At 44.3% G+C, this 25851-nt stretch overlaps 1 protein-coding gene across 1 annotated transcript in view; it reads left to right on the forward strand.

Moving 5' to 3' along the window:
• Positions 1-25851, forward strand: part of CHCHD6 (coiled-coil-helix-coiled-coil-helix domain containing 6) — a 209562-nt gene that overhangs the window by 11061 nt on the left and 172650 nt on the right. The window contains exons 2-4 of the mRNA XM_070420740.1: positions 4601-4721; positions 9400-9472; positions 12121-12265. Coding sequence (XP_070276841.1) covers positions 4601-4721; positions 9400-9472; positions 12121-12265 — 339 coding nt within the window. The remainder of the gene's footprint in view (positions 1-4600; positions 4722-9399; positions 9473-12120; positions 12266-25851) is intronic.

Raw genomic sequence — 25851 nt, forward strand, 5'->3', positions numbered from 1 at the left:
CCCCATTATAGCCAATATTGGTTTTTACTTGGTGCCAACTGCTTTATGTAGATTGCCTCATTTAATCCTCACAACAACTCAACAGTCTATGCCATTAATTATTTCCATCTCACAGATGAAGAAACTGACTTAGAGATAAGAAGTCCCTTGTCCAAGGTCATGCAGCTACCAAATAGCTTAGTTGGGATTCAAACCCAGGCCCCTCTGAGCCCAAAACACTTAATTCCTGAGATGTATCACAGGGATTCCCATTTCATAAGTGAGAGAGGTGATGCCCAGAGAAGCCAAAGAATCGGGTGAAGGCCATACAGCTGGAGTATAGGTGGCACTCCTCTTTCCTTGCACTGCTCTGGATTTGGCCTTCCATCTCCTGACCACATAGGACCGTATCTGGCCAGCTATGATGGCACAGTGACCAGTGGGCCTTTAGCACCGAGTTCCAGACCCTTCTGGCTCTGGAAGCCTCCATTCTGGTTCTGTTGGTACAGGGAGCACTGTCCAGATGGTGTTTATTCTCACATGACTACTGTGTGTGTATGTATATTTGTTGATTAAAAATATTACTTGCTCTATTTTGTAGCAACATTTAAAAATATTACAAATCTCCTACTGCCAATAAGAAGCGTGCCAATGTTTTCCTTAACCCCTCACTCACCTAGTAATAAGGTTCGGATGATACCACCTGGGCTGGGACTAGGAGATCAGAGCCTGTGACTCACCTGTGTAGAACCCCACTGTAGCTGTCCTGGCCCTTGGATCAAATGTGATCTTGTGCCAGGGCGTATGGTCTTGCCTTTGCCCGACTCTTTGGCCTGATCATCTGGTCCTACTCTCCTTACACACTGGCCTTCTGTGAGGCCTTTGGACATGCCAGCTTCAGTTCTTTGAGGCTTTGCACTTACCCTCTCCTCTGCTTGGAACTAGATCATTTTCTCCTGGCTCTGCAGATGTAAATGTGGAGGCAGAAGTCTTGGCATTAGTGTCATCTCCTCTAAGAGGTCTCTCCCAATGCCTGTGGCGTCCCATAACTACAACATTGTGTTTTATTTTTTTCTAGCACTTACCACTAACATGTCACTGATTTTTAAGACACATTTTAACATCTCTGAAATAGAGATGTCATAAAACAGGTGGAATGGTAACTTCATTGGTGTTTTTTGTCTTCAGGTTATGTAAAAATAATGGTATGATTTATAGCTGTTTTAGATCATCTTAGGTTGGATGAAATAAGATTTATAAGGTTGTTTACTTATTTATTGTCTCACCTCCCATTAGAGTGTAAGCTCCATGAAAGCAGGGGTCATGTCTTTCATTGCTGTTTCTTTCACCTTCTGTTTCTAGAACATTGCTGTCACACAGTGGGTACTTAATAAACAAATACTTGCTGAGGGAAAATGGGTTGGAGTTACCTTGTCCTTGGCCAGGCTGCTTCCTCTGGTCCCCAGGCCTCCTTTCTAAGTGTGCCAGCACCTGTTCTTCCCGGTCACATGACCCTTTATAGCGTGACCATTACCAAGGTGACTGCCTGTTTCATGCACATCACACATCATTGATTACCCACAACCACATGATTTCAGTGCTCTCCCTCCCGATACATGTCTCAGAGGACTGGTGCATCTCAGAGAGTCCACTGGGAAATTTGGGGTTTAGGGGTTGGGGGAGGAGGTGCATGTTTAACAACTGACTTTTCTTCCAAGAAAGTGCCCTCATTTGTAGCATTTGCTAATTTCTGTGGCTTTTAGGATAAGTGTCTGATACGATATGTATATGTTTGGTCTTTAATTTATGCTATGCTGCAGAACAATTGTTTTGAATTAAAAAAAATTTATCAGGTCTCAAAAAAATGTCTGTGGCCAATTTCAAGCTGGTTATGAAGTCAACCAGCTTGCAAAATTTCTGAAAATTTAAAAATTAGCCTTCTCAAGCCAATTCCAGCACACAGTTGGGACATCAAATCTTCTTTCCATGCAAATTCACTTTGAGTACCAGCTCCATGTCCCTACCTGCCTGGAAAAATATCCCATCTCAGCCTTGCTGTCACTTCACACCCAATCAGGGGTCCCACCCTGACCCCCTGGGTAGCTGATTTGAGCAAGAAATGGGTACTTGACTGTGTGTAGAGTTTACTCTTGACTTTCCAAAACATTGACTCATTACAGGCTTTAGTTGCTATGCTGTAAAAATGAGCGAGGGAGCCAGTGGGTTGTAAGGTCTCTTTCCCTTTTATAATCTGGGATTTAATATCTACAATCAAGCTAATTTACTATTTTTCAAAAATAGTCTCTCTTTTCTGTCATTCTCACTCAGAGTCTTCCAATAACTTAAGATCAAAACTCCTTTTTCTTTACCTCTACACTCTCCTTTGTTCCTCATTACCGAGGTAACACTAGGCAAAGCCTTTTATTGCACGTTACTGCTGCTGCTGCAGGCCCTTGTCACTTCATGACTGAGGGCATGCCCCATACTCCAGTATGCTCCCTATGACACTCTGATTCACCTTCCAAAAACACCGCATATATTCTTTCCTGGTTCAGAAACTTTCAGCAGGGCCCACAATTGTTTGAGTACTCTGTGTAACTTTGAAGTTCCTTTTAGTACCAGCTCCATCCACCTTTTTAACCACACCTGACTGTCGGTGTCTCTCTCCCACATGCCCAGCCCATCACTGCGAGATTACCTCTTCTTCCCCTCCACACACTGTAGCTTCTCTTCTGTCCAAATTCTGCTCCTGCCCTCAGGAACACACACAGGTGTACATTCCTTAGGATATCTTTCTTCTACTGAGTGATATCCTGTCTGGACTGCTCACTTTTGTTTTGGGTTCTCTTTTTATAACTTTATTGAGAGGTGATTTACATACTGTACAATTCACACATTCGAAGTGTACAATTCCGTGGTTTAGGTCACAGATATGTGCAACCATCATCATAATCATTCCCACCCCCAGAATAACCTTCTTACCCTTTAGTTATCAGTCCCCAGTCTTCTCAAAGTCCAAAGTAACCACTAATTTACCAGCACCATTTGTTGAAGAGACTATTCATTTTCCATTAAATTGTCATGGCACCTCTGTCAATCAATTGACCATATATAGGTTTGTTTATAGATTCTCAATTTTCTTCCACTGCTGTATGGGCTTGGTCTTCTCTTGTCCTGTATTATTAATTAGCTATTGATTTGCATCAATCTTAAATATTAGAGGGACTCAATTGTCATCATCATCATTATTAATTTTTTTAGTTGCTAAAAAAGGTTCATGCTAAAAAATTAAAACTCAGAAGTGTCCAAAGTGAAAATCCTACCCCAGCTGCTCCTGCCCCCACTTGCAGGACTTTGTGTTTTTTATGTGGCCTTTTAGACTTTCATATCTGAACAGATACTAGTACATGTATTTGTATGTATGCATACAAATATGTGAAAGTTCAAATGCATTTTCACATTTGTGAATATGCATATGCATATATTGTCATATTTATAATTGCATGTCTACCTTTTTTTATAATTGTATATCTCTTTTTATAAAATTGAGATATACAAAGTGTTCTATGACTTCACAAAATCACCAGTATATCTCATACATCCTTTTGTGACAGTTACATGTCTTACTTCATTCTTTCATAATGGTTCCATAATATTTCCTAGAAGGTATACACCATTATTTCTTTAATCAGTTCTCTATTGTTGCATATTTATATTCTTTCCTTTCCTTTTTTTTTCTGTTTCAATGCTGCTGTGTACATGTGGGAGCATTTTTCTCGGCTGGATACTTGGAAGTGGAGTTACTGATCCTGACTTTTTGTCTTAAAGTCATTTTTATATTTTCCCCTCAACTGTGCTTTATGATGCTTTGCACATATTAGGCACTTAGTAAATATTTACTGAAGTGAACACTTAGGGTTTTCATTCTTAATTTATCCTTAGCTACTATTTCATTTCGGTAAGCTGTTTTATGACACCCTCATGCCTATTTCACTTCCTCTAGAATGAATGAATGTTTTGGTTATTCAGTCTTTATTATAGGGAACTAAGGTGAAATGAGTATGTGTGGCACTCGGTGGGTGGTACACAGAGGTGAATAATTGAAGGTATTTACAACCATTAGGATGAGGCAGGTAGGATGTGTGCTATGTACCTAAGAGGCACATATGAGCTCTAATGGGAGTGTTAAGGAAGGGGAGAAATGCTACTTCACTTAAGTGTTATCAGGGAAGATCTCACAGAGGAGGGGACACTGAGCTGCCCTTAAAGGAAAGGTAAGATTTGGGCAGGTGGAGGGGCTCCTGGTGCATCTTGGCAGAGGAGCAGTGTCATGAATTCAGAGGCGGTGAGAAAAGTGAGAACTCAGGTTCCATTGAGTGCAGGGTGCGGGCAGAGAACAGCAAGAGATGAAGCTAGAGAGCCTGCAGGGACCAGACAGGGTGTTGACCCTCATCTAGTAGGTGCTGGGCCATTGCAAGAGGTTTTGGAATGGAATTATATTATTGGAGTTGGTCTTAAGGAAGTGGTGTCAATGGTCAGTCTGGGGTATGGATAAAGAGTAGTCTTCATTCCAGAGGTTCCTATGATATAACTTTTTCCCATCCCTCAATTTTTCCCTTAGCTTTCTGAAAATGTGGTTAACCGCATGAAGGATTCCAGCCAGCCTTCCCAAGTGGGCCAGCTGACTTTGCCTCCTGCTCCTCCACGTTCCACATTGGACACCTCTAAAGGCCCGGAGAAAGGTACGGCAGGTTGTAGTGATTCTGTGGGAAGCTGGAGTAGAGTGTGGAAGGAATGGAAAACCATGCTCCTGTCAGAACATATGTGACAGCTTCTGTGGCCCCAGGTGTTTCTGGGTGATGTCAGCACCTCCTTTCTGATAGCTGCTTTGGAGGAGAGTGTGGCTTCCGTGCATGACATGCTGTCTGGTATAATGAGAGCAACACAGGTCAGTCCGAGCTTCTGTGACGGGGGCCAAACTGTTTCAGTTTCTCTGTATGGAAAAAGTAAGGCTGAAGGGTTTGGATTGACAACCCCTGTAAGAAGTTGCTTTTAAGGATTCATAAGTGAAGCATAATCATTAGTGTTGGTATGGTCCAAAGAATGATAGATTTATGTGAATTGGGACCATTTGGGGGAATTGAGTCGATGACTTTGGCGTCATCTTCAGCAACTCTAACTTAGCCCATAGGTCCTGGTGCTCCCAGGAGGGCCTTCCACTCTGCACCTCCTAGGAGTACTTTCTGTACCCATGCAGGGCTCAAAGCTGATTTGTGTTCTACTCTTTTGTGCCCATCACAAATGAGGAAACTTGTGCTTTTCTCTAAATAACTATTTTCAGCAAACACAAAGGAACAAAAAGTTTAAGGAAACAAGTGTAAAGGACAAAAATATAAAGATATTAGAAACCAAAAAAGTCTTGAGGCAATTGCTGTTCTATTCAGTAAATACGTGCTTTTGAGAAATTGGGTCTTAGCTATCACTTATAACTTGAAGTGTATTTTTTAACTGATTGGAGGAGCCAAGGCACTGTAGAGCATAAACTCTGTCTTACAGTGGATAACTGTTCATTGCATTGTATGTGGCCTTGCATTAGAGTTGTCTTTTCTGCTAATCCTCCCTATAAGGTCATTAGTTCATAGAAGGCAGGAACGATATCCTGTCCACTCAGCATTTACTGAAAGCTAAACAGGGATCAGGACGTGTGCTTCCTACTGGGACACAGTGGCAGGTGGACAGGGACACCACTCTTATGGCACCCAAAGCTCTAGGTAAGGAGCCATATATACAAATAACCCTGTAGATCACATGTATCATGTGATGTTGCAACACTAGATGCATGGCTAAAGTCTAAGGTAGCACAGAGCAGCGAGTGACTCAATTTTAGGGCGGGGCTCCAAGGGGAGCTGACTTTTAAACTGGATTTTGAAAGAGCAGTGGTAGGTAGGCAGTTTAGGCATGGTGAGCAGCAGAGGCCCAGAGGTGGCACAGCCTGGCCTGTTTGGGGACCTAGCGATGGTTTGCTATCTCTGGAGTACCAAGTAGAAGGAAAGGGGAGGTGTCCTGGAGACCTCTGCACATGGGCCAGAGAGCTCCAGCTTCATCCTTATGGCCATGGTGCCGGCCAGGCTGTCAATACCTCTGCCCCTGTATTGTCTGTCTCAGGGCTTCCTAAGCTTTAGAGCAAATCAGTACCTCCTTTTGGACCCATCCCAAGATCTTTTTGAATATTCTATTAGTGAAGGGGCTGAGTGAGGTTCTCAAAACCCGCATAAGATGCCCCCGTCCTTTATTAAAAGGGCTAGCTCCCATGATCTCTCTAGCTGACTGATTCGTTGAAGTGGGTCTAACTTAACCCAGGGCATTTTAATAAGCTGCATTAACTGGTGAGAGGGAGAAGTGATGAAAAAAGCAAAAATTGCTAAAATATATTATGCACACATCAATTTCAGCTTTGGATGATAAAAGAAGCACTTATTTCAGTTTTGGTAAGTTTCAGTAGTTTAAGAAGCAAGAATTGTGGCTCATTTGTCATTTAATTTTAGTTATAACAAAGTGTTTTGCTGTTTAAATGAGTGTGAGTTTTGAGTTTCTGAATGCTGAAGAATAGTCAGCATAAATGAACTGTCTTGAAGTTGCTAATTTTAAAATATTTTTACTTTAAAAAGTCAGTGTTTGCTTTTATTTTAGTGATAGAATAAGTTATAAAAAGAAGTTAAAATTAAATCCTTATGTTACCTCATACCTGAAAATAAATGTCAGAGGCAATACAAGATTTAAATATAAGAATTGAAGCCATAAAAATACAATGATACATAGAAGTACAATAAGTAGACTTTAGAGAAAGAAGAACAAAGTAGGTGGAATCTCAATACCAGATATCAAGCTGTATTACAAAGCCACTGTTCTTAAAACAGCATGGTACTGGCACAAGAACAGACATATAGATCAATGGAATAGAATAGAGAACCCAGAAATCGACCCAAACCACTATGCCCAATTAATATTCGACAAAGGAGGCAAGAGCATACAATGGAGTCAAGACAGTCTCTTCAATAAATGGTGTTGGGAAAACTGGACAGATACATGCAAAAAGATGAAACTAGACCACCAACTCACACCATACACAAAAATAAACCCAAAATGGATAAAAGACTTAAATGTAAGACAGGAAACCATAAAAATACTAGAGGAATCCACAGGCAGCGAAATCACAAACATATGCCGAAGGAATTTCTTCTCTGATACTGCTCCTAGGGCAGTTGAAACTAAAGAGAAAATAAACAAATGGGACTACATCAAAATAAAAAAGCTTCTGCACAGCAAAGGAAACCATCAACAAAACAACAAGAAGGCCCACTGCATGGGAGAACATATTTGCCAACGATATCACCGATAAGGGTTTAATCTCCAACATTTACAGGGAACTCATGCAACTTAACAATAGGAAGATAAACAATCCAATAAAAAAATGGGCAACGGACCTAGATAGACACTTTTCGAAAGAGGACATACAGAAGGCCAAAAGACATATGAAAACATGCTCAAAGTCACTAATTATACGAGAGATGCAAATCAAAACAACAATGCGGTATCATCTCACACCTGCCAGAATGGCTATCATCAACAAATCAACAAACAACAAGTGTTGGAGAGGATGCGGAGAAAAAGGAACCCTTCTGCACTGCTGGTGGGAATGCAGACTGGTGCAGCCACTGTGGAGAACAGTATGGAGTTTCCTCAAAAAACTAAAAATGGAACTCCCATTTGACCCAGTGATCCCACTTCTAGGAATATATCCCAAGAAACCAGAAACACCAGTCAGAAAGGATATATGCACCCCTATGTTCATAGCAGCACAATTCACCATAGCTAAGATTTGGAAACAGCCTAAGTGCCCATCAGCAGATGAGTGGATTAAAAAACGGTGGTACATCTACACAATGGAATACTATGCTGCGGTAAAAAAAGAAGGAATTATTGCCATTTGCAACAGCATGGATGAAACTGGAGAGCATTATGCTAAGTGAAATTAGCCAGTCAGAGAAAGGTAAATACCACATGATCTCACTCATTTGTGGAATATAGAGAACTACATAGACTGATGAACAGGGACAGATCCAAAGACAGAGAAACAGTGATCAGACTATCAATCCCCAGAGGGAAAGTAGGGGAGGGTGGGGGTAAAGGGAAGAGATCAACCAAAGGACTTGTATGCATGCATATAAGCCAAACCAATGGACATGGACAACAGGGGGATGAGAACATGAGTGGGGAGGGGGGGAGGTTTGGGGTTAATGGGGGGATGAGGACACATTTATAATACCTTAACCAATAAAGAAATTAAAAAAAAAAGAACTGGTAAGCAGTATACTATTTTTTATTTCCATTTGAGAACCTGTCATGTTACTATGGAGCATTTAGGAGTGTAGGAGTGCCCCCCCGCCCCCCCTCCCCCCACCACCATCAGGCTGGAGCACCACTGTGCCCATCCTTCTGTAGGGAGTCTGAAAGTGCAAATCATAGGATGATTACTTTTGGAAATTACTCTCTGAAGGGTTGAGTGCTTCAGTCTCTGAGTTCAGCGTGCTTTAAAAGGTCTTGGGAGTGAAATAGCAAATCCTCACATATTCTTTCACAAAGCCTGACTCTTCTAAAATATTTGTGCAGTCCTAGTCACTGCCGCTTCAGGAACCTATGATGGAGGTGTAGGACATTTGGCCAAGGCCACAGAAAAGTGTCGAAATTTGCCTGAGAGATGGTTTGAGAAGGATAAAGGCTGGGGGAGGAGAACAAAACCTTCAGTATCACCAAGTGGTGAAGAGAGTAGAGTGAATTGGAAATGCTCAGAAATCTCCAAGTTCAAGGCCATCAAAAGATAGACTTACTATAACAACTTAAAGAACCCAATAATTCTAGAGGTGATGCAGATTAAATGATATATAAAATACAACGAATAGGGATGCTTGCCACATTCAGGATTAGAAATTTGTAGAATGGGGTACTAAAGGAAGCAAGATTTAAGGAACCTCCTCTCCCCTCCCTTCCTCTATGTCAAACCCAGACCCTGGAGGCTGTCCTTTCAGCATTAAGTGGTTCCTTATCTGTTCCTGGCCTGTGTTTATAATAGATGACCTAGATTCCAAGTAATTGTAGAGTGAGTAGGGATGGATTTGAAACACTGCATTCAAATAGTTCTGCTTCCTTCCAGTCCCATGCAGTAAGAGGTTCTGGTGTAGAAGGAGGGAGTGGAAGGCGTTTGGGCCATCGCTCTTCAGAACAGCTGGATCGAGGATGTGTCCATCCCTGGGGCATGTCCATCTATAGAAGCACATTCCTAAGCCCATTTCCTAGATGACCACTATGCTGTCATTTATGTGGGGGTGCTACTTACAGGCCTTTTCTTCTTGTCCCTTGCAGACTCCAAGCTGCCCAAGTCGGAGAATGGTGGTGCCCAGCAGCCCTTGGGGGCGGAGGAGGATCTCCTTAAGAGGTGAGTGTGAGTGCCTACTCACCACTGGCTCTGAGCTCTGGCTGACCACTCTTTCCTGACTGGGGACCTTTCTCTGGTGTGAAGGCTCTAGGGCAGGGGTGGGCAACCTTTATGTGAGTGGTGCCAAAACCAGCAAAATCTCTGACTCAAAATTCTTCTGCGTGCCAACCCTAATTTTTTGAGAACATGTTATGCCTACTTGATATCTCTTAAGGTGTACGTATGTGAAGAACCTTGAAGAAATAATAAAATTCATTCGAGTGACAAAAACACAGTTTATGATGATGAAAAATACATTTATTTTTTAATGTATACATGTACACTGATAGTCTGACAGAAAACTTTATGACTCTGTTTGATATCATTAGTGGCACTTTTGCTGCTGCATCACTGATGACAGAGATTTTACATCAGGTTTATATTTCGTGACCTTCAGAGATATGCATGAGCCACTACTTTCATCCGTCAGGCTACTCCTATTACGAGACTTAACAAAATTCATCACTGATAACAAAGATTCACAAGCGTATGTGGATGAAACCAAAACACTGGTCGGATCTAGGAAGGCAGGGAGAGTTAAGGCAGAGGCATAGAAATTGCTCTTCCCCTCTCTTGTCAATCCATGTCTATGGTCTTTAAGATAACTTGTTATATAAAATTATTTATTTATCTAAGATGCACCTACACTGAATTTATTTGAAAAATAGAAAAGTCGATATTAAGAAAAAAATTGTAAATGGAAGATTATAAGAGAGAGTTTTGCGTGCCAGCAAAAGTTACTGGCGTGCCATGTTTGGCACACGTGCCAGGGGTTGCCCACCCCTGCTCTAGGGTTTGTCTCACATACTTTGTCTTATTTAGATTGCACGACAACCCTATGGTATAGGTGGTACTGGTCCTAGTTTAAAGGTGAAGAAACATCAAATGGGGCATGTGGACATTGATTGTTAATGTTTTCAAAAAATTCACTTGAAAAAGCCAGGACTAAATAGTTGAGTGTCTGTGCCTTCTGTGCCTGTATGCATGTGCAGGCATATTTTTAGAGGTATGAAGGAGAAAGTGGACCCTCACAATTCTAGCTGTAATTGGTGAGATGGACTTGGCTCTAGGATGCTGGTGACACTTCTCATCAGCATAGGCCAAACCCTGGAGAGCTGGCCATACCTCTGAACTGGAACCTGCTTCTCCTCCTGCGGCTTGTAGAATAGTGGTTAAGGCACAGAGGCCCTCCTGGAGTGCAGGTTTGCATTCTGATTTTACAACTTACTGGAAATGTGACCCTGGAAAATCATTGCATCTCTCTAGGCCTCTGAGAAGGACATAATTTGAGTACCTCTTTCATGGAATATTGTCCGTGATTAAATATGTTAATGTATAAAAAGTACACACAGTGCCTGGCACACAGGCTTCTCAATGAATGCTAGCTGTAGTTGTTATTGATAACCTCTTTAACACCCTTGAGGACAGATAAAGGACCAAGTGAATTTGTTTAAGGGGTGAAGTGTCAATCACAGTTGTTTCTTTCCCTTCAGTAAGTCAGCCTTGCAGGTCTGTTCCATAGTCATGGATTAAGATTGACAGCCTAAGAATTTTACCTCACTAATCCTAAGAGGCCTCTCCAAGAATAACTAACTTGAACCCCTTTTTGGGTACTTTTAAACAGTGAAAAAAATGATCAAGTGATACATGCTAATGAAAGACTTAGAAAATATTTAAAATGAACAAATTGATCCATAGGTTCACCATTTCAAGACAACCACTGTTAGTATTTTGGAATGTTTCTTTCAAATGTGTTCTTTTCCTTAGTTTAGGATTATTTTTTCAGTCATATATACTTTTATATTTTGCTGTTTTCACTTAGTATTATAATTTTTTTCCATTTGTTACACCTGCTTTTTAAACATTTTTATTGCTAAAAGTAGTTTATTGATACTCAATTTTTAGATTCAACCTATAGACAAATCAAATAATGTATTTCATAATGATGATATAATATACCATTATGTGATTATAGCAGATGTCCAACAATCAAGGTCAAGTTAAAAGACATTTCAGTTGTTTGCATGTTTTACACTATAATAAATAATACTAACAGCATCTTAGTACTAGTAACTTTTTTCTCTCTTTAGGATTATTTTACTGGGCAAAAAGCCCATAAACAGTTCAAAGGTTAGGGACAGATTTAGAATGAAGAGTTACATGTTCAAAACAGAGGGCTGCTGCTATCTAAAAACCTTCAAGCACTCAAGTGGAGGCAGGGAAGGTGGGTTTTCCACCCTTCCAATCCACTTTGAAAGAGTGGCTAGCGAGGGATTGAAATCCTGCCCCAAGAATTTATCATTTGGGATATGACTGCCTGACTCCTCACTTGGTAGTCAGCTCTCCTCTGTTCTTAATCCATATTGTTCTGGCTGAGAGAGTCACTGTATCCCCTTGCCTCGGGCACTGTCACTGATGCCTGACTTCTGAGGGGCCAGATGGTATGAGCTTTCACAGTACTCTCTCTGGCTAGTGTTAGATTTAAGTTCCATTGGCCCACAGATCCCAGTTCCCTGGTCAGCTGAAGTGAGTGCACAAACTTTTTCTTGGCTACTTTCTGCCAAGTCATTATATCTGCACCTGCTTCTTTCATGTCTCTTCTGGCACAGGTATAAACAGAAGCAGGCTATAGTCCAGGATGAGCTGTTTCAGGCGGCAATGAAGGAAAGAGAGGCAGCCACGAAGTACCGGAATGCATCCCTGCACCGCGGGGAGGACAGCCTTGACCAGGAGAAGCAGAAGTCAGCCCTGCTGGTGAGTGCTGATCTTCCTGAGCTGGCCTTTTATGCTCTCACAATGCAGGGAAGCAGAGGTCAGGCCTATGACCTGATTTGTCTGAAGCCTGGGGCCCAGGCTGTCCTCTGAGTCACCTTGTGGAAAGGGTGTATTTTTAGGAACCAGGAACCTGAGTTCTTATAACCCTTGCTCTGGTGCTGATACGCGTTGCTACCTCTGGTCTGTGTTTTCAGTCTCTGGGGACCTCAGGTCTATAGTTTAAGGGCTGGATCATTTGATGGCTTGGTTCTGATCTGAAACTTAACAGGTGTAAGTGCTGCAGTGGTATGTGTGAAGGGAGAAGACTGGGTCTTGGGCCATGCAGTAAATGAGATGTTAAGTTTGTAGAGTTAGGCAGCCTGGGTGTGAATCCTAGCTCTGTACTTGTTAGCATGAACACATCCTCCAGTGTCCATGAGCCTTGTTTGAGGATCAGGCTGTTTGCACACAGTATTGCCCAAGGGATCAGTGGAGGTGATAAGTAGCTGTGCAGGGCTTAGTGCTCCCTGGCAGACCATGAATGTGTGCTATTGTTATTAATACACTTAACTGATGGGAGTCTATTCTGCTGTGAGTGCACAGATGGTCAAAGTGTACAGTAATCACATAAGAAATGTTGGCTGAACTAGACACCCTCTGAGAAATACAAACATGGTAGGATCCTGTCCCTTGGGAAATGTTCAGTCTAGTAGGGAAGGCAGACTTATACAGAAACTTTGAAAAAGGCCAGATCGGTTACATTAAGTGTGAAATGAAGGTGAAGGTAATATGCTTGGGAATGCAGAGGCAGTGGTGTCAACTGCAGGTGGAAGAGATGGCACTGATCTCAGCCTTGAGCAATGTGGATCCCCCAGGCTGAGGGAGCAGCTAGGCTGAGATAGGTGGATATCCAGGATGTGATGGGTCCCGAGAACGAGTGAGTGAGGTATGAAGACAGTTTAGAGAAGGCCTTGGACATCATGAGTAGTTAACCCACAATATAGCTCACAGTGACTCTGAAACTGCAGAGGATTCCCAGAAGTTCATGAGGATAGGGATGATGTGATTTGACTTGTGTTTTTAGAACCCCGTGGCATCCTGGTGAAGAATCAATAATGTAATGTAGAGAAACTGGGGTGAGAACACAGTTTTAGAGGCTCTTGTAGTTAGTGTCTGAGGGGCAGGCAGGTTGTTACCCCTTTGCAGGCAGTTTGAAAACCAAGTCAAAAGGACCCTGGTCCTGGAGATGAAGGGTTAATCAATTGGTTGGCCACCTAGGACAGTCATCTAGCATGAAAAATTGCAGCTTCCAGGTGTGCTATCTGTTCTCACCTGGAATGTGTTAATTATAGTGAACGGGAATTCACAGCTTCCCTTTTCTACCTGCAAAGAAGAGAGCTGGGCCCTTCTTCCTGCAAGAGAACCTGTACAAGTGGGAAGCAACGTAAATGACCTCCAGTACAGGTGGGTAGTTTTTAAATGGAGGGAAACTTTACAGGATAGGAGATAACATCCTTACATGAGTCCCACCCCAAAATCTCTGGACGGCTAATGCCCTTCTGAACCAGAGTTCCTAGGGAATAGTGAAGCAAGTGACTTCCTTTGTTTTGAAGATGTTTAGTAACTACTTTTCTTCATGCATTTAGTGGCCCTGTTTTCTTTTGGAAACTTACCTGTTTCTTGAAGTTGTGTCATCTTGCAGGGATTGTAATTCTAATGTCTGACTTCCTCTATGGAAGCTAGATCTCTTCTCTCCCCCTGTCATGGGTACTGGGAGGATCAGAGCACAGGGCCCAAGGCCAGCCAGTCAGATCCTCTCTTCAGGGACTTTCAGTTTTGAGTGAATGAGGAGGCCAAGGTGGGGGGCCAAGGTGGGGGGCCACAGTGGGGTTATTTGTTGAGTGGCTGACCAGGACTGTCATCCTGATGCTGTCATCCTGTGAGGCAGCATATCCTCCTTGTGAGGAGGCCAGGTTGAACCCCGAGGCAAAACAGGCATGGCCTCAGGCATGAGCTGGCTGCCCACTTGTTCTCGGTGGCTACTCTGACTAGTGTCCACAAGCCCTGCACCCTTGAACCTGTAGCCTTGCCTGAGGATTTCCTGTCTGGTCCTCCTACCTTCTTGAGGATTAGATCATCTGCTGGTAACCTGCCATCAACTCTCCTTAGCTTCAGTTAGCTGCAGTTAGTTTCTGTTGCTTGGTATTATAGCAGATGCAGAGCCCAGTTTTAAAGGCTTACAATCACATTCAATACTCGGTGTGAACAGAGGAGAAGGGAAGTTAGTCCCAGGCCCTGTTCTATAAATCAGTAGGGGCACGAGGTACTCACCTGAGCAAAGCTGTAACCATCACTTCCATTTAGGTTGGTGTGGTTAGCATGTACTTTTAGTGGAGATCATTTCAAAACTGTACTTTGAAGGGTTTAAATAAGAGAAGAGAGATGGAGAGAAGAACCTGACCAGCAGCATAGAGAAATTTCTTTCTTCACCTGTGTCTTCCAGATGCAAGGATTGAAGGAGCCCACTAGGCAGAGCACATAAGGGTGCTGGGATCACAGCACATCCTCCTTGTGAGGAGGCCAGATTGAACCCCGAGGCAAAGCAGGCATGGCCCCTGGCATGAGCTGGCTGCCCACTTGTTCTCGGTGGCTACTCTGACTAGTGTCCGTAAGCCCTGCATTCTTTTTTTTTTTTTTTTTTTTTTTAATAAGTCTCATACCCGTCTGACACTGAGGCGATATTTTATTTTATTATTATTTTTTAAATATATTTTATTGATTTTTACAGAGAGGAAGGGAGAGGGATAGAGAGTTAGAAATATAGATGAGAGAGAAACATCGATCAGCTGCCTCCTGCACAGTCCCTACTAGGGATGTGCCTGCAAGCAAGGTACATGCCCTTGGCCGGAATCGAGCCCGGGACCCTTCAGTCCGCAGGCCGACGCTCTATCCACTGAGCCAAACCGGTTAGGGCAAGCCCTGCATTCTTGAACCTGTAGCCTTGCCTGAAGGATTTCCTTTTGAGTTGGCTGAGTGCAGTTTGACATTTAATGTGTGCTTCTGCCCTGTCTTTTTGCCTCTGACTTTTACAATATTGATTTTTAAATAAATCCCTTTCTGCATAAGGAATGATTCAGCTCATTATTGGGAAAAGTTCATAAAACTAATGACAAGGAAAGGCAATCATTTGTATAACCTACTTCTGATAACAAAAATGTTATCATTTCCCATCTAGTGCAACAGTGATGAACTGTTTTTGAGTGTGTTTATGCCTGATTCTTGCCACTTGCTGACTAATAAAGCCCAGTTATAATTGGGGCAATGGCCCTGGCTATCAATTGAGCCTCTGTGAGGTGTGCTTCTCTCTGAATTGGGTGGGGGAGGAAGTTTGTATCCAATCAATGTTTTGGAGTCCAAAACATTCCAGAGAGAAATAAGAAAGAACAGAGTGATTTCTTGGGCTGATTTTTCTGATGGGAAGAGCTTTAAAAATCCAGTGGATGGAGCAATACAGGCTTGGCAGTGGCTTTACTTTAGGGAAGAATGAAATTTATAACCTTGCCTGTTAGAGTCTTGATACATATGATTAGGTATACATGATTGCATTATATGTGATAGGAAATAAAAACTTTAATTTCTTTTCTTTTTTGGTGAGCAACTTATATAAAATTTTCTCTGTATCCCTGTTATATGTTAGGCATTGGGTTAATTTCTTGGTAAATGGAAATAAGTAAGATATAGTCTGATTTCCTGAAATCCAGCTGAACAGAAGTCTTACAACTAAGGATATAAAGAAGAAGCCATATTGAGACTGGTAGGAGGAGAGGAGACTTGGAGTTGGCTGGTCCCTTACCCTCATGTGATGGTTAAAATTGGGAGGGAAAAAAATGTCACTTCTGGGTATTTATGCAAAGAAACTCAAACACTAAGTTGAAAAGACAGCTATACATATAAAAGCCTAAGCAACCAGCTGACCGGCCAGCAGCTATGACGCGCACTGACCACCAGGGGGCAGATGCTCAACACAGGAGCTGCAGTGACTTGGAGCTGCAGTTCTTGGGTGACACACCTGGAACCAGAGGGGCGGGAGCCCAATTCCGGGGTGCATCACCCGAGAACTGCCCTCTCGCAATCCGGGATCCCTCAGGGGATGTCAGAGAGCCAGTTTCAGCCCAATCCCCACAGGCCAGGTCGAGGGACTGCACCGGTGCACGAATCCTTGCTCTAGGCCTCTAGTATATTTATATGTTCATTACAGTATTATTTACAATAGCCAAGATATAGAAGCAACCTGCCCTAACTGGTTTGGCTCAGGGGATAGAGCGTCGGCCTGCGGACTCAAGGGTCCCAGGTTCAATTCTGGTCAAGCGCATGTACCTTGGTTGCGGGCACATCCCCAGTTAGGGGGTGTGCAGGAGGCAGCTGATCGATGTTTCTCTCTCATCGATGTTTCTAATTCTCTATCCCTCTCCCTCTCTGTAAAAAATCAATAAAAAATATATATATATTTTAAAAAGAAGCAACCTAAGTGTCATTACAGTATTATTTACAATTGCCAAGATATAGAAGCAACCAGTAGATGGATGGGTAAAAAGAAGTGATATGTATATGCAATGGAATATGACTCAGCCAAAAAAAGAATGAAATCTTGCCATCTTCAACAACATGGATGGACCTAGAGGCTATTGTGTTGAGTGAAGTCAGACAGAGGAAGACAAATGCCATATGATTTTATTTATATGTGGTACCTAAAAAAACAAAATAAATGAATAAGCAGAACAGAAACAGACTAATAGATACAGAGAATATTTTGACAGTTGCTAGATGGGAGGAAGGTTGGGGGGATGGATGAAAATGGTGAAGGGATTAAGTAGTACAAATTGGTAGTTACAGAATAGTCATGGGGTTATAAAATGCAGCACAGGGAATATAGTCTACCATAATCAATCAATCTATCTATCTATCTATCTATCTATCTATCTATCTATCTATCAATCATCTATCTACCTATTTATCTATCTACTAGAGACCCGGTGCACAAAATTCATGCACTGGTGGCGGGCGGGGGGGTGTCCCTAAGCCCAGCCTGCACCCTCTCCAATCTGGGACCCCCCAAGGGATGTCCGACTGCCAAGAGGGCAGTCGGACATCCCTCTCACAATCCGGGACTGCTGGCTCCCAACTGCTCACCTGCCTGCCTGATTGCCCCTCACTGCTTCTGCCTGCCAGCCTGATCACCCCCTAACCACTCCCCTACCAGCCTGATCGATGCCTAACTGCTCCCCTGCCGGCTTGGTTGCCCCCAACTGCCCTCCCCTCCTGGCCCGGTCACCCCTAACTGCCCTCCCCTGCCGGCTTGGTCGCCCCTAACTGCCATCCCCTGCAGGGCTGGTTCCCCCCCAAAATGCCCTCCCTTCCCTGCAGGCCCAGTCACCCCCAACTGCCATCTCCTGAAGGTCTGGTTTCCCCCAACTGCCCTCCCCTACCAGCCAGGTCGCCCCCAACTTCCCTCCCCTGCTGGCCCAATTGCCCCCAACTTCCTTCCCCTGCCGGCCCGATCGCCCACAACTGCCCTCCCCTGTCAGCCATCTTGTGGTGGCCCTCTTGTGCGCAAGGGCATGATGGTCAATTTGTATATTACCTCTTTATTATATAGGATAAAAGGCTAATATGCAAAGTGTCCCCTTGGGAGTTCGACTGGGAGACTGGGAGTTCGCTTGCTTGCTATGATGTGTGCTGACTACCATGGGGAGGTGTGGAACAAAGAAAGGCCCCAGCTGGCAGCCAGAAGGCCCCGATTGGCCCTGATTGCCTGCCAGGCCTAGGGACCCTACCTGTGCACGAATTTTGTGCACTGGGCCTCTAGTCTTATAATAACTGTGTATGGTATCAGATGGGTACTGTATTTATTGGTGTGATGATCACTTAGTAAGTTATATAATGTCTAATCACTATGTTGTACACCTGAAACTAATATGATATTGCATGTCAACTGTAATTGAAAAATAAAAAATTATTACAGAAAAATAAGCTACAGTCCCTCTCTTTGAGAAGATCTACTCATTAGGAGAGTTACATGTTCTCAGAAGTGACCATAGAGTGTTGCAATATCCAGAGGGGGAAGGAGGCAGCAACACTAGTCTCTTCCTGGTGGGGTGGGAAAGTCTTGTAAGAAGAGGTGACCTGTGAGCGGATCTTAAAGACTGAAGAGAAGTTTGCCAAGTGAAGAAGAGTAAGAAAGGGTGTTGCAGATGAAGGATACTGCAGGAGCAAAGGCCAGTGGCTGGGAGAAGACCAGGCGTTTGGCTGGAGGCTAGGGGAGTGGTGGGTATGGCAGATAGGAGAGGTCAGTTTAGGCCTGGGCCCGGAGTGAAATTCTGCAAGTGGGACAGGGATCTCTAGGGGAAGGTTTTCTTCATCCTCAAAAGAGACTCACAAGAACAGAGAGCCTCTCTCCTACTGAATGCTGAACACAGGGCAGTAACTGCGTGCTTCTCTACCTGAATGTGCCCATCAGGACTTGCACAGGAAAAGTGGCTGTCCTGTTTTGCTTTCCAGTTTGCAGGGAGTTTTATCTATTGCATTCTTTTCATTGTTCAGACATCTGAGAAGCTGCTACCTTAGCTCTATGAAGTCTATAACCGGAATTTTAAGAAAATACCAGATTCAAGAGTTTTTGAATTGCAGTTTTTTGAAATCATGAGTGAGATGAAAGATTTATTTTGGTTTTACTACAGCTATAGCCTTTTATTCCTAATTCTCCCCTCCTACATCTTTGTAAGTCTTGTTCCTCAGATTATAGGCTCCTCGAGGATAGAAACTGTGCCCTCTCTCTAGGTGAGATCACTTTGATCTTCTTTGTAATGCTCAGCAAATTGTAAATGCACAGCAGATGGTTATGGAATGGCAGGTCTCAAGTGACTGAGAATGTGAGGAGGTATCTTTTGATTCAGAGACTTTGCATAGAGTCCTTTGTCAGCTCCTTGAGGCCTCATTGCAGTACCCCATTGCAAATACTAGTAGGTGGAAGCAAGTACTCATTTTAGCCTTTCCTAGAATGGGTAGCAACTCATAGATCTGACCTTTTCATACAATCAAACAAAGCACAACAAAGAAACACCTTTTAGTATGATATCTTGGAGTCAGGAAAGCAGTTTATATGACTACTCATTAGAGATTTAGGGACTTTGGATTTAACGTGTGTGGAACAGGCAGAGAGTAGGACTTTGGTAACTCAGGTCTGGGGACTTTGGTGGCTTTGTCCGTAAGCTTCTTCCAGTTTGAGCCACAGATAGATCTTGAATCCCTATGGAGATCTACTTGTCAGCACTTAGAGGGCTGGTAAAAGGCATAATCTGGAAAAAAAGAGAGCATGATATCTATAGCCCTTTCTTTGTTTCCTTAAGTCTTGCTGAGTTGTTGTTTTTTTCTAGATTAGATCAGGATTGACACACTTTCTCTGTAAAGAGAGCCAGATAGTAAATATTTCAGGTTTTATAAGCCACATATGGTCTCTGTCATGTGTTCTGTGTTGTTGTTTCTATAGTTCTAAAGAAATGTAAAAACCATTCTTAGCTCAGAGGCCATACTTAAAGAGGCTGTAGATTGGATCCCGCTGGTGGGCTGTAGTTTGCTGACCCCTAGACTGGGCAGTGCAGTTCTGGAGATTTTAATTTTTTAGGTTTCTGACGAAATAGATGCTTCAAGGAGCGGGGGTGGGGGGTGGGGGTGGGACAGCGACACTGATAGTTTTCTCAGTTCCTCAGTGGTTTTCATTCCTGTGAGAAGTTTCATGGCATGGTGGTACCTGTCAGTTTCAGTCTTCTGATCTGTAAAATGAGGATTTTTTTTCCCCTCTGGAGACAGCCTGGTGGGCTCTTTGCGAAGAGTAATGAATTTCCACTTTAACTGATTCTTTTTGCATTAAGCATTTTTTTATGGTTTCCATTTTTCTGCTGAAATTCCTATTGTTTACATATGTTATCCACTTTTTCCATATTTATTATAGTTATTCTAAAATCTCTACCTGGTAATTCCAACATCTGGGTCATCTCTGGGTTTGGTTCAATAGACTGTTTTCTCTCTTGATAATGGTTCCTATTTACCTGTAGCCTTATGTGCCTTGTAATTTTTGATTTGCACTGGACATCATGTGCAGAACAGTAGAGACTGCAGTAAATAGTGTTTATGCCCAGAAATGCCACTCTTCTTCTTTTGATAGGCTATTAGTGTGGGTGGATGAGTAAAGCTAGTCTGTAGTTGAGCAAGGTGAGGGCTTTGTAGTTGCTTTGGCTTCAGACACTTTTAGGGTAGAACCAAAACCTTCTGTTTAGCAGGCTGTGAATCTGATCACTGCAGGGTTAATCAGTGCTCTCCTGCTTTCCAAGCAGACTTTTTGGAGACATTGCTTATCTGTCTCAGGGTGCTTCCTCGTACCTGCTCCCGCTACAGACAGTACCTGGACTACCATGGGGCTTCTCTCCATCTCCTGTCTGACTCTTCAGGTGTCAGCAGGTCCTGTGCATCTGCTAATTGGGGGTGTGCATGGAGGGTGCTCATTCAGTTCTGCCTCACATCGAAGTCTTTTAAATAATACTAGTGGCTTAGTGCATGAAATTCGTGCTGGAGGTGTCCCTCAGCCCGGCCTGCACCCTCTCCAATCTGGGACCCCTCGTGGGTCCCAGAGGGATTGGGTCTAAACCAGCAGTTGGACATCTCTCTCGCAATCCGGGGCTGCTGGCTCCTAACCGCTCACCTGCCTGCCTGCCTGATTGCCCCTAACCATTCTGCCTGTCGGCCTGCTCACCCCCAACTGCCCCCGCCCCTCACCGGCCCTCTTTCCCCCACCTGCCACCCCCCCCCCCCATCAGCCTGCTCACCCCCAACTGCCCCCGCCTGCTGGCCTAATCGCCCCCAACTGCCCCCCCTGCCAGCCTGCTTGCCTCTAACTGCCTGCCCTTGCCAGCCAGCTTGCCCCCAACTGCCCCCCCTGCCGGCCTGTTCACCCCCAATTGCCCTCCCCCGTGCTGGCCTGCTCGCCCCCAACTGCCCTCCCCACCAACCTGCTTGCCCCCAACTGCCCCCCCCCCGCTGGCATGGTTGCCCCCAACTGCCCCCACCCCTGCCAGCCTGATCACCCCTAACTGCTTCTGCCTCAGCCCCACCACCGTGGCTTTGTCCGGAAGGATGTCCGGAAGGTCTCCCAGTCTAATTAGCATATTACTCTTTTATTAGCATAGATAGTTAAAGAAGATTCTTATAACCAGTACCAAATTTATTTCACTCTTCCCTTTAATTGACATCACTTTGAAGCACTCTTCACTACCCAAGGAAAATGAAAAGGCACAGAAATATGACTTATCTCACTCCCTTTATGAATGTTTAGGCTCATATGACTACTAATGTATAGGGTCAGTCCTTCCACATGGCAGGTAGAGTTTCTCAGAGCCAGGTATTCAAGGGACATACCACACAGCTGACCATCTCTATGCCCCTGCAGCCACATTTGCTCAAAGAGCAATGCAATGGTGTGTACATTCCATTATTTTAGAGAAGTGGAATAATTAGTTGGAAGGAGCATAGTGAGGCCTCCTGGGTTCCTCTTTATTAAGGTCAGAGTTAAAATAGTCTGGTTTTGGAGAAAAGAAAAGTACAGATAAGCTTGCATGAAAACTGGTTCAACCGTATTTTTAGCCGATTACACACCAGAAAAAGAACTTCGATTTTATTTCTCAAATAGTTTCTACAAATTGGTGAGGAGGGAGGGCATACAAACCAGATATAGCATCCAGGCACAGACTAAAAGTCTGGCACTAAGCCTAGGGATGGCCCTTAGTGTGTGAGGACAGGATTGTGGTGCCTGCCTTGTGGGTGGTTGTGAGGATTGACCAGGAAAGCAGGTAACCCAGGTGCTCGAGGAAGTGGACATATTGTTCTGGGATAGTGAGATGGACAGTGCACAGTGTCAAACGCCTGCTACTGGGATCCTTTTGCTCTACCACATTGTTTCTTTCCCTGTGGAATGGGGGTAGACAGGGTTCCACATTGTTGGCAATGTTATAATTTATTCTTCTCTTCTTCACCACCACTTGTGGACCCAGGCACAGCGTTGATGTGAACTGATTCTTAGAATACAATAGTCATGTAGGCTTCTGACCAGTTGTCTGAAAAGAGAGGCAGAGCCTCACAGAAACACATTCCTTATGAGCAGAGGCCTAGGGGCTTCCCAGATGTGTTTTATAGGTGTAGAATGAGGCTGTGGTGGCTTTGCTGCTGCCGGCTGTCTTACCTACTTCACTTTGCTCTTTGTCCATCTCTGCCCAGCTTTTCAACCGGCTATGCATCAGAATCACCTGGAAATTTGGTAGCAGTACATACAATTGGATCTCACTCTGGAAACAACTGGATTAGATTCTTCACCCTGACCCTGGAATCTGTGTTTTTAACAGCTCCTCTGTGCTGCTGGTACAACAGGCCCAGAGCTGGCTCCTGGGCTGACAGTGGGAGCTGTGGACACCAGAGGGAGGGACTCGTGGCCCTTTTTGCTGCCTGGATCACTAAGGGATATGGAGTGTTCCCACTGATGCTGTGGCTCCCCGGGCAGGGACTCTGCTATTTGACACGTTCACCAGGTAACCAATGGCCCTGTCCCTGACACAGCTTGCTGACCACCTGGATGCCTTTGTCAGACTTCTCACCCTCAAAGGAGAGCATGAGCTCTTTTCTTTGCTGAGGATAGCTAGAGAAGAGAATCAACTGTCTGCTGGTACCATGCTCTGGGAGAGGCCTGGGTAAGCTAGACTCAGCATTTTAGAGGACTGGGCATAAGAAAATGTTGCTAGAGGCCAGGTGGTGATTGCCATGGGAATTGGGGGAGGCCAGGTTGGTACCCATCAGACTCCCAGCCTAACCTGGCTTGTGTGAGAGCCCAAACTCTCTGTTCCTTGCAGCAGCAGCTCCTGTAATGCTGGAGGCATGTGGCAGAAACAGAAAGAACCTTCACAAGGCATATTGGACCTACGAGCCAGCCAGAGCACAAGAGGGCTGCTGTGGCCTAGTTGCTTCTCTGGTCACGGGGATGGGGCCCCAGGTGGGCCCAACAGAACTGAGGGTTATACTCCTGCATTGTTCCTGAAAAGCCTGTTAAGTTCTTGTTTTTTTTCATACCTGGTGATGATGTCCTTGGGGTGAAAAAGTGCTGCCTGTCAGCTGTTTTGTGCACCATTAGGAAGGTGGTCATGAGGAGGAGGAGAAGGACTAGGGTGAGGGGATGAGTAGAGGGATGGGGTTGAGAGGGGCCCAGAGTTCGTCTGGACAGGGTCACCTGGATGGTTCCAGTGGAGCAAAAAGAAGGTGAATAGTGGCCCTAACTGGTTTGGCTCAGTGGATAGAGCATTGGCCTGCGGATTCAGGGGTCCTAGGTTTGATTCCACTCAAGGGCATATACCTTGGTTGTGGGCACATCCCCAGTAGGGGGTGTGCAGGAGGCAGCTGGTCGATGTTTCTCTCTCATCGATGTTTCTAACTCTCTATCCCTCTCCCTTCCTCTCTGTAAAAAATCAATAAAATATATTTTTTTAAAAAAAGAAGGTGAATAGTGGTCTCCAGCTATTTGAATCCTAGTAGAAAATGGAAAACTTGTAGACTCCTCTTTAATAATTTGTATGCCATAAGCGTCTATAGATGCAAGCGGCGGACGTTTTTTAATTTAAATTCAAAATATTATGGCAGTTAACTGGTTAAAGAAAGCTATTGCTCTGTGGTCTTCTCAGATTAAAATGCAGGGATTTCAGAATCTGACTGTTCGAGAATGGACCTGAGGTGGGAAGGGAGATCACAACACTTTGGGCATAGTGCTAGATGTGCTTAAGTACTCTTAAAAAAAAAAGAAATATATATACACACAGTAGTGTGTGAATATGTGTGTGTGTGTGTGTGTGTGTGTGTGTGTGTGTGTAAAATTGATTTTGGAGAGGAAAGGAGAGGGAGAGAGAGGTAGAAACATCAGTGATGAGAGAGAGAACCATTGATGGGGCGATTGAGCCTGCAAATGGGCATGTGCCCTGACTGGGAATTGAACCGTGACCTCCTGGTTCACATGTTGACACTAAACCACTGCACAACACTGGCTGGGCGTTCCTGAGTACTCTTAGTTAAGCTGGAATTCCAAGAAGGTTCACAGCCTGGGCTGATTAGGATCTGTGCAGCCTCCTTCCCTTTGCCACCTCACAGATCTGCAGATGCCTTTCGATTTCCCCTCTGATGCTAGCTCAGGTGACCTCTGCTGTGTGCTGACAGAAGCTAGAAATCCTCATTAGCTGCTAACTTTGTTAGGCAAATGGATGATTGCGGTTCCATCCCTGGCGTCATTGCTTCTAATTAGCAGATCGCATTTCTACCAAAATGTCTGTTAGCACCAGGCATGAGCTAAAGAGGCTGACAGCTAGGGCTGGGAACTGGAGAGAACTGTGAAAGAAGCTTTTTCTCTTAAGCCTCTAGGGACTCAGCTGCTGACCTCAGCCAGGCTCCTTGACCTCATGTACCTGACGGGTTCCAAGGGATCTGAGCTGCAGACTGCCTTGCAGACACCCACCAGCAGAAGGGGTGACCTGAGCCAGCTGCCAGAGGCATCCAAGCAGCAGGTGGCACTGACTGACCTACTGAGAGTTTGGGGCTTTTGTGTTTTGAGTAGCTCTTGTGCAGCTGTGTGTAAGCCTAACATTGCAGGGAAACCCAACTTCAGAACTGGGGCCATCCTCATAGCTGGAGTCAGAAGGTGTGTGCTGGCTGTCCTGGCCTTGGAGAGGATGCAGGCCATCCGAGGCGGTGCCTGCTTTGTGCCTGCTCTGCACCCATTCCATTCCTCCCCTTTGGGATAGTATTGCTCACCACCCTGCCGCTCTCTTCATGCCCGTGGATCAAGTGGGGCTGATCCTACAGCCCAAATGACCTTGGCAACAGTCTGTTCTCCTTTTCTGTCCTGCTTGAGTGAAATTAGGCTGGTGCCTGCCGTCTCCCATGTGCCTCTAGGTCTAGGATGTTAGCAGGACTGGGCAGAGGGGAGGGGGTCATGGTTTATTTTAAGTCTATTTGTGTGGTCTGTTCACATAGTCTTTGGGGAACTATCATTCTGCCTTTTTAATTTTTTTTTGTGTGTGAAAAAATGTTTTAGATTTTTCAGTTAAGCAGAATGTGTTTGCCCTCTTGGGTAGATGTCATTGTTGGCTATCAGCACAGTAAAGAATTGAAAAGGGATTATTTGTCTGGCAAACACTCATAAGTGGGACAGGAGAAAAGTCTCAGATTTTTTCCTTTTTACTTGTGTGTCCACTCAATATCTGAGCTAGGTCCCCATCTCCCCTGTCTGGGTGCCAAGATGATTCCTCTCAAAGCAAAATGTGTGCCAATCAGAAGCAGTTTGGGCTGTAATGGCAGCCCAGGTGGGTGTGGCTGAAACAGTGGGGGTTGTTCATCATTGGAAAACAGAAGTCTGGGGCAGATAGCCCCAGTATGGGAGCTCGGCCCATCAGGAGGGGTCCATTGTCGTCGTCCTTTCCTGTGACCAGCCAGCCTTAATTCGGCTCTTC

The sequence above is a fragment of the Myotis yumanensis genome, unplaced genomic scaffold, assembly GCF_028538775.1.
Source record: "Myotis yumanensis isolate MYYU_CA2020_CCGP unplaced genomic scaffold, mMyoYum1.0.hap1 SCAF_7, whole genome shotgun sequence".
Taxonomy (NCBI): Eukaryota; Metazoa; Chordata; class Mammalia; order Chiroptera; family Vespertilionidae; genus Myotis; species Myotis yumanensis.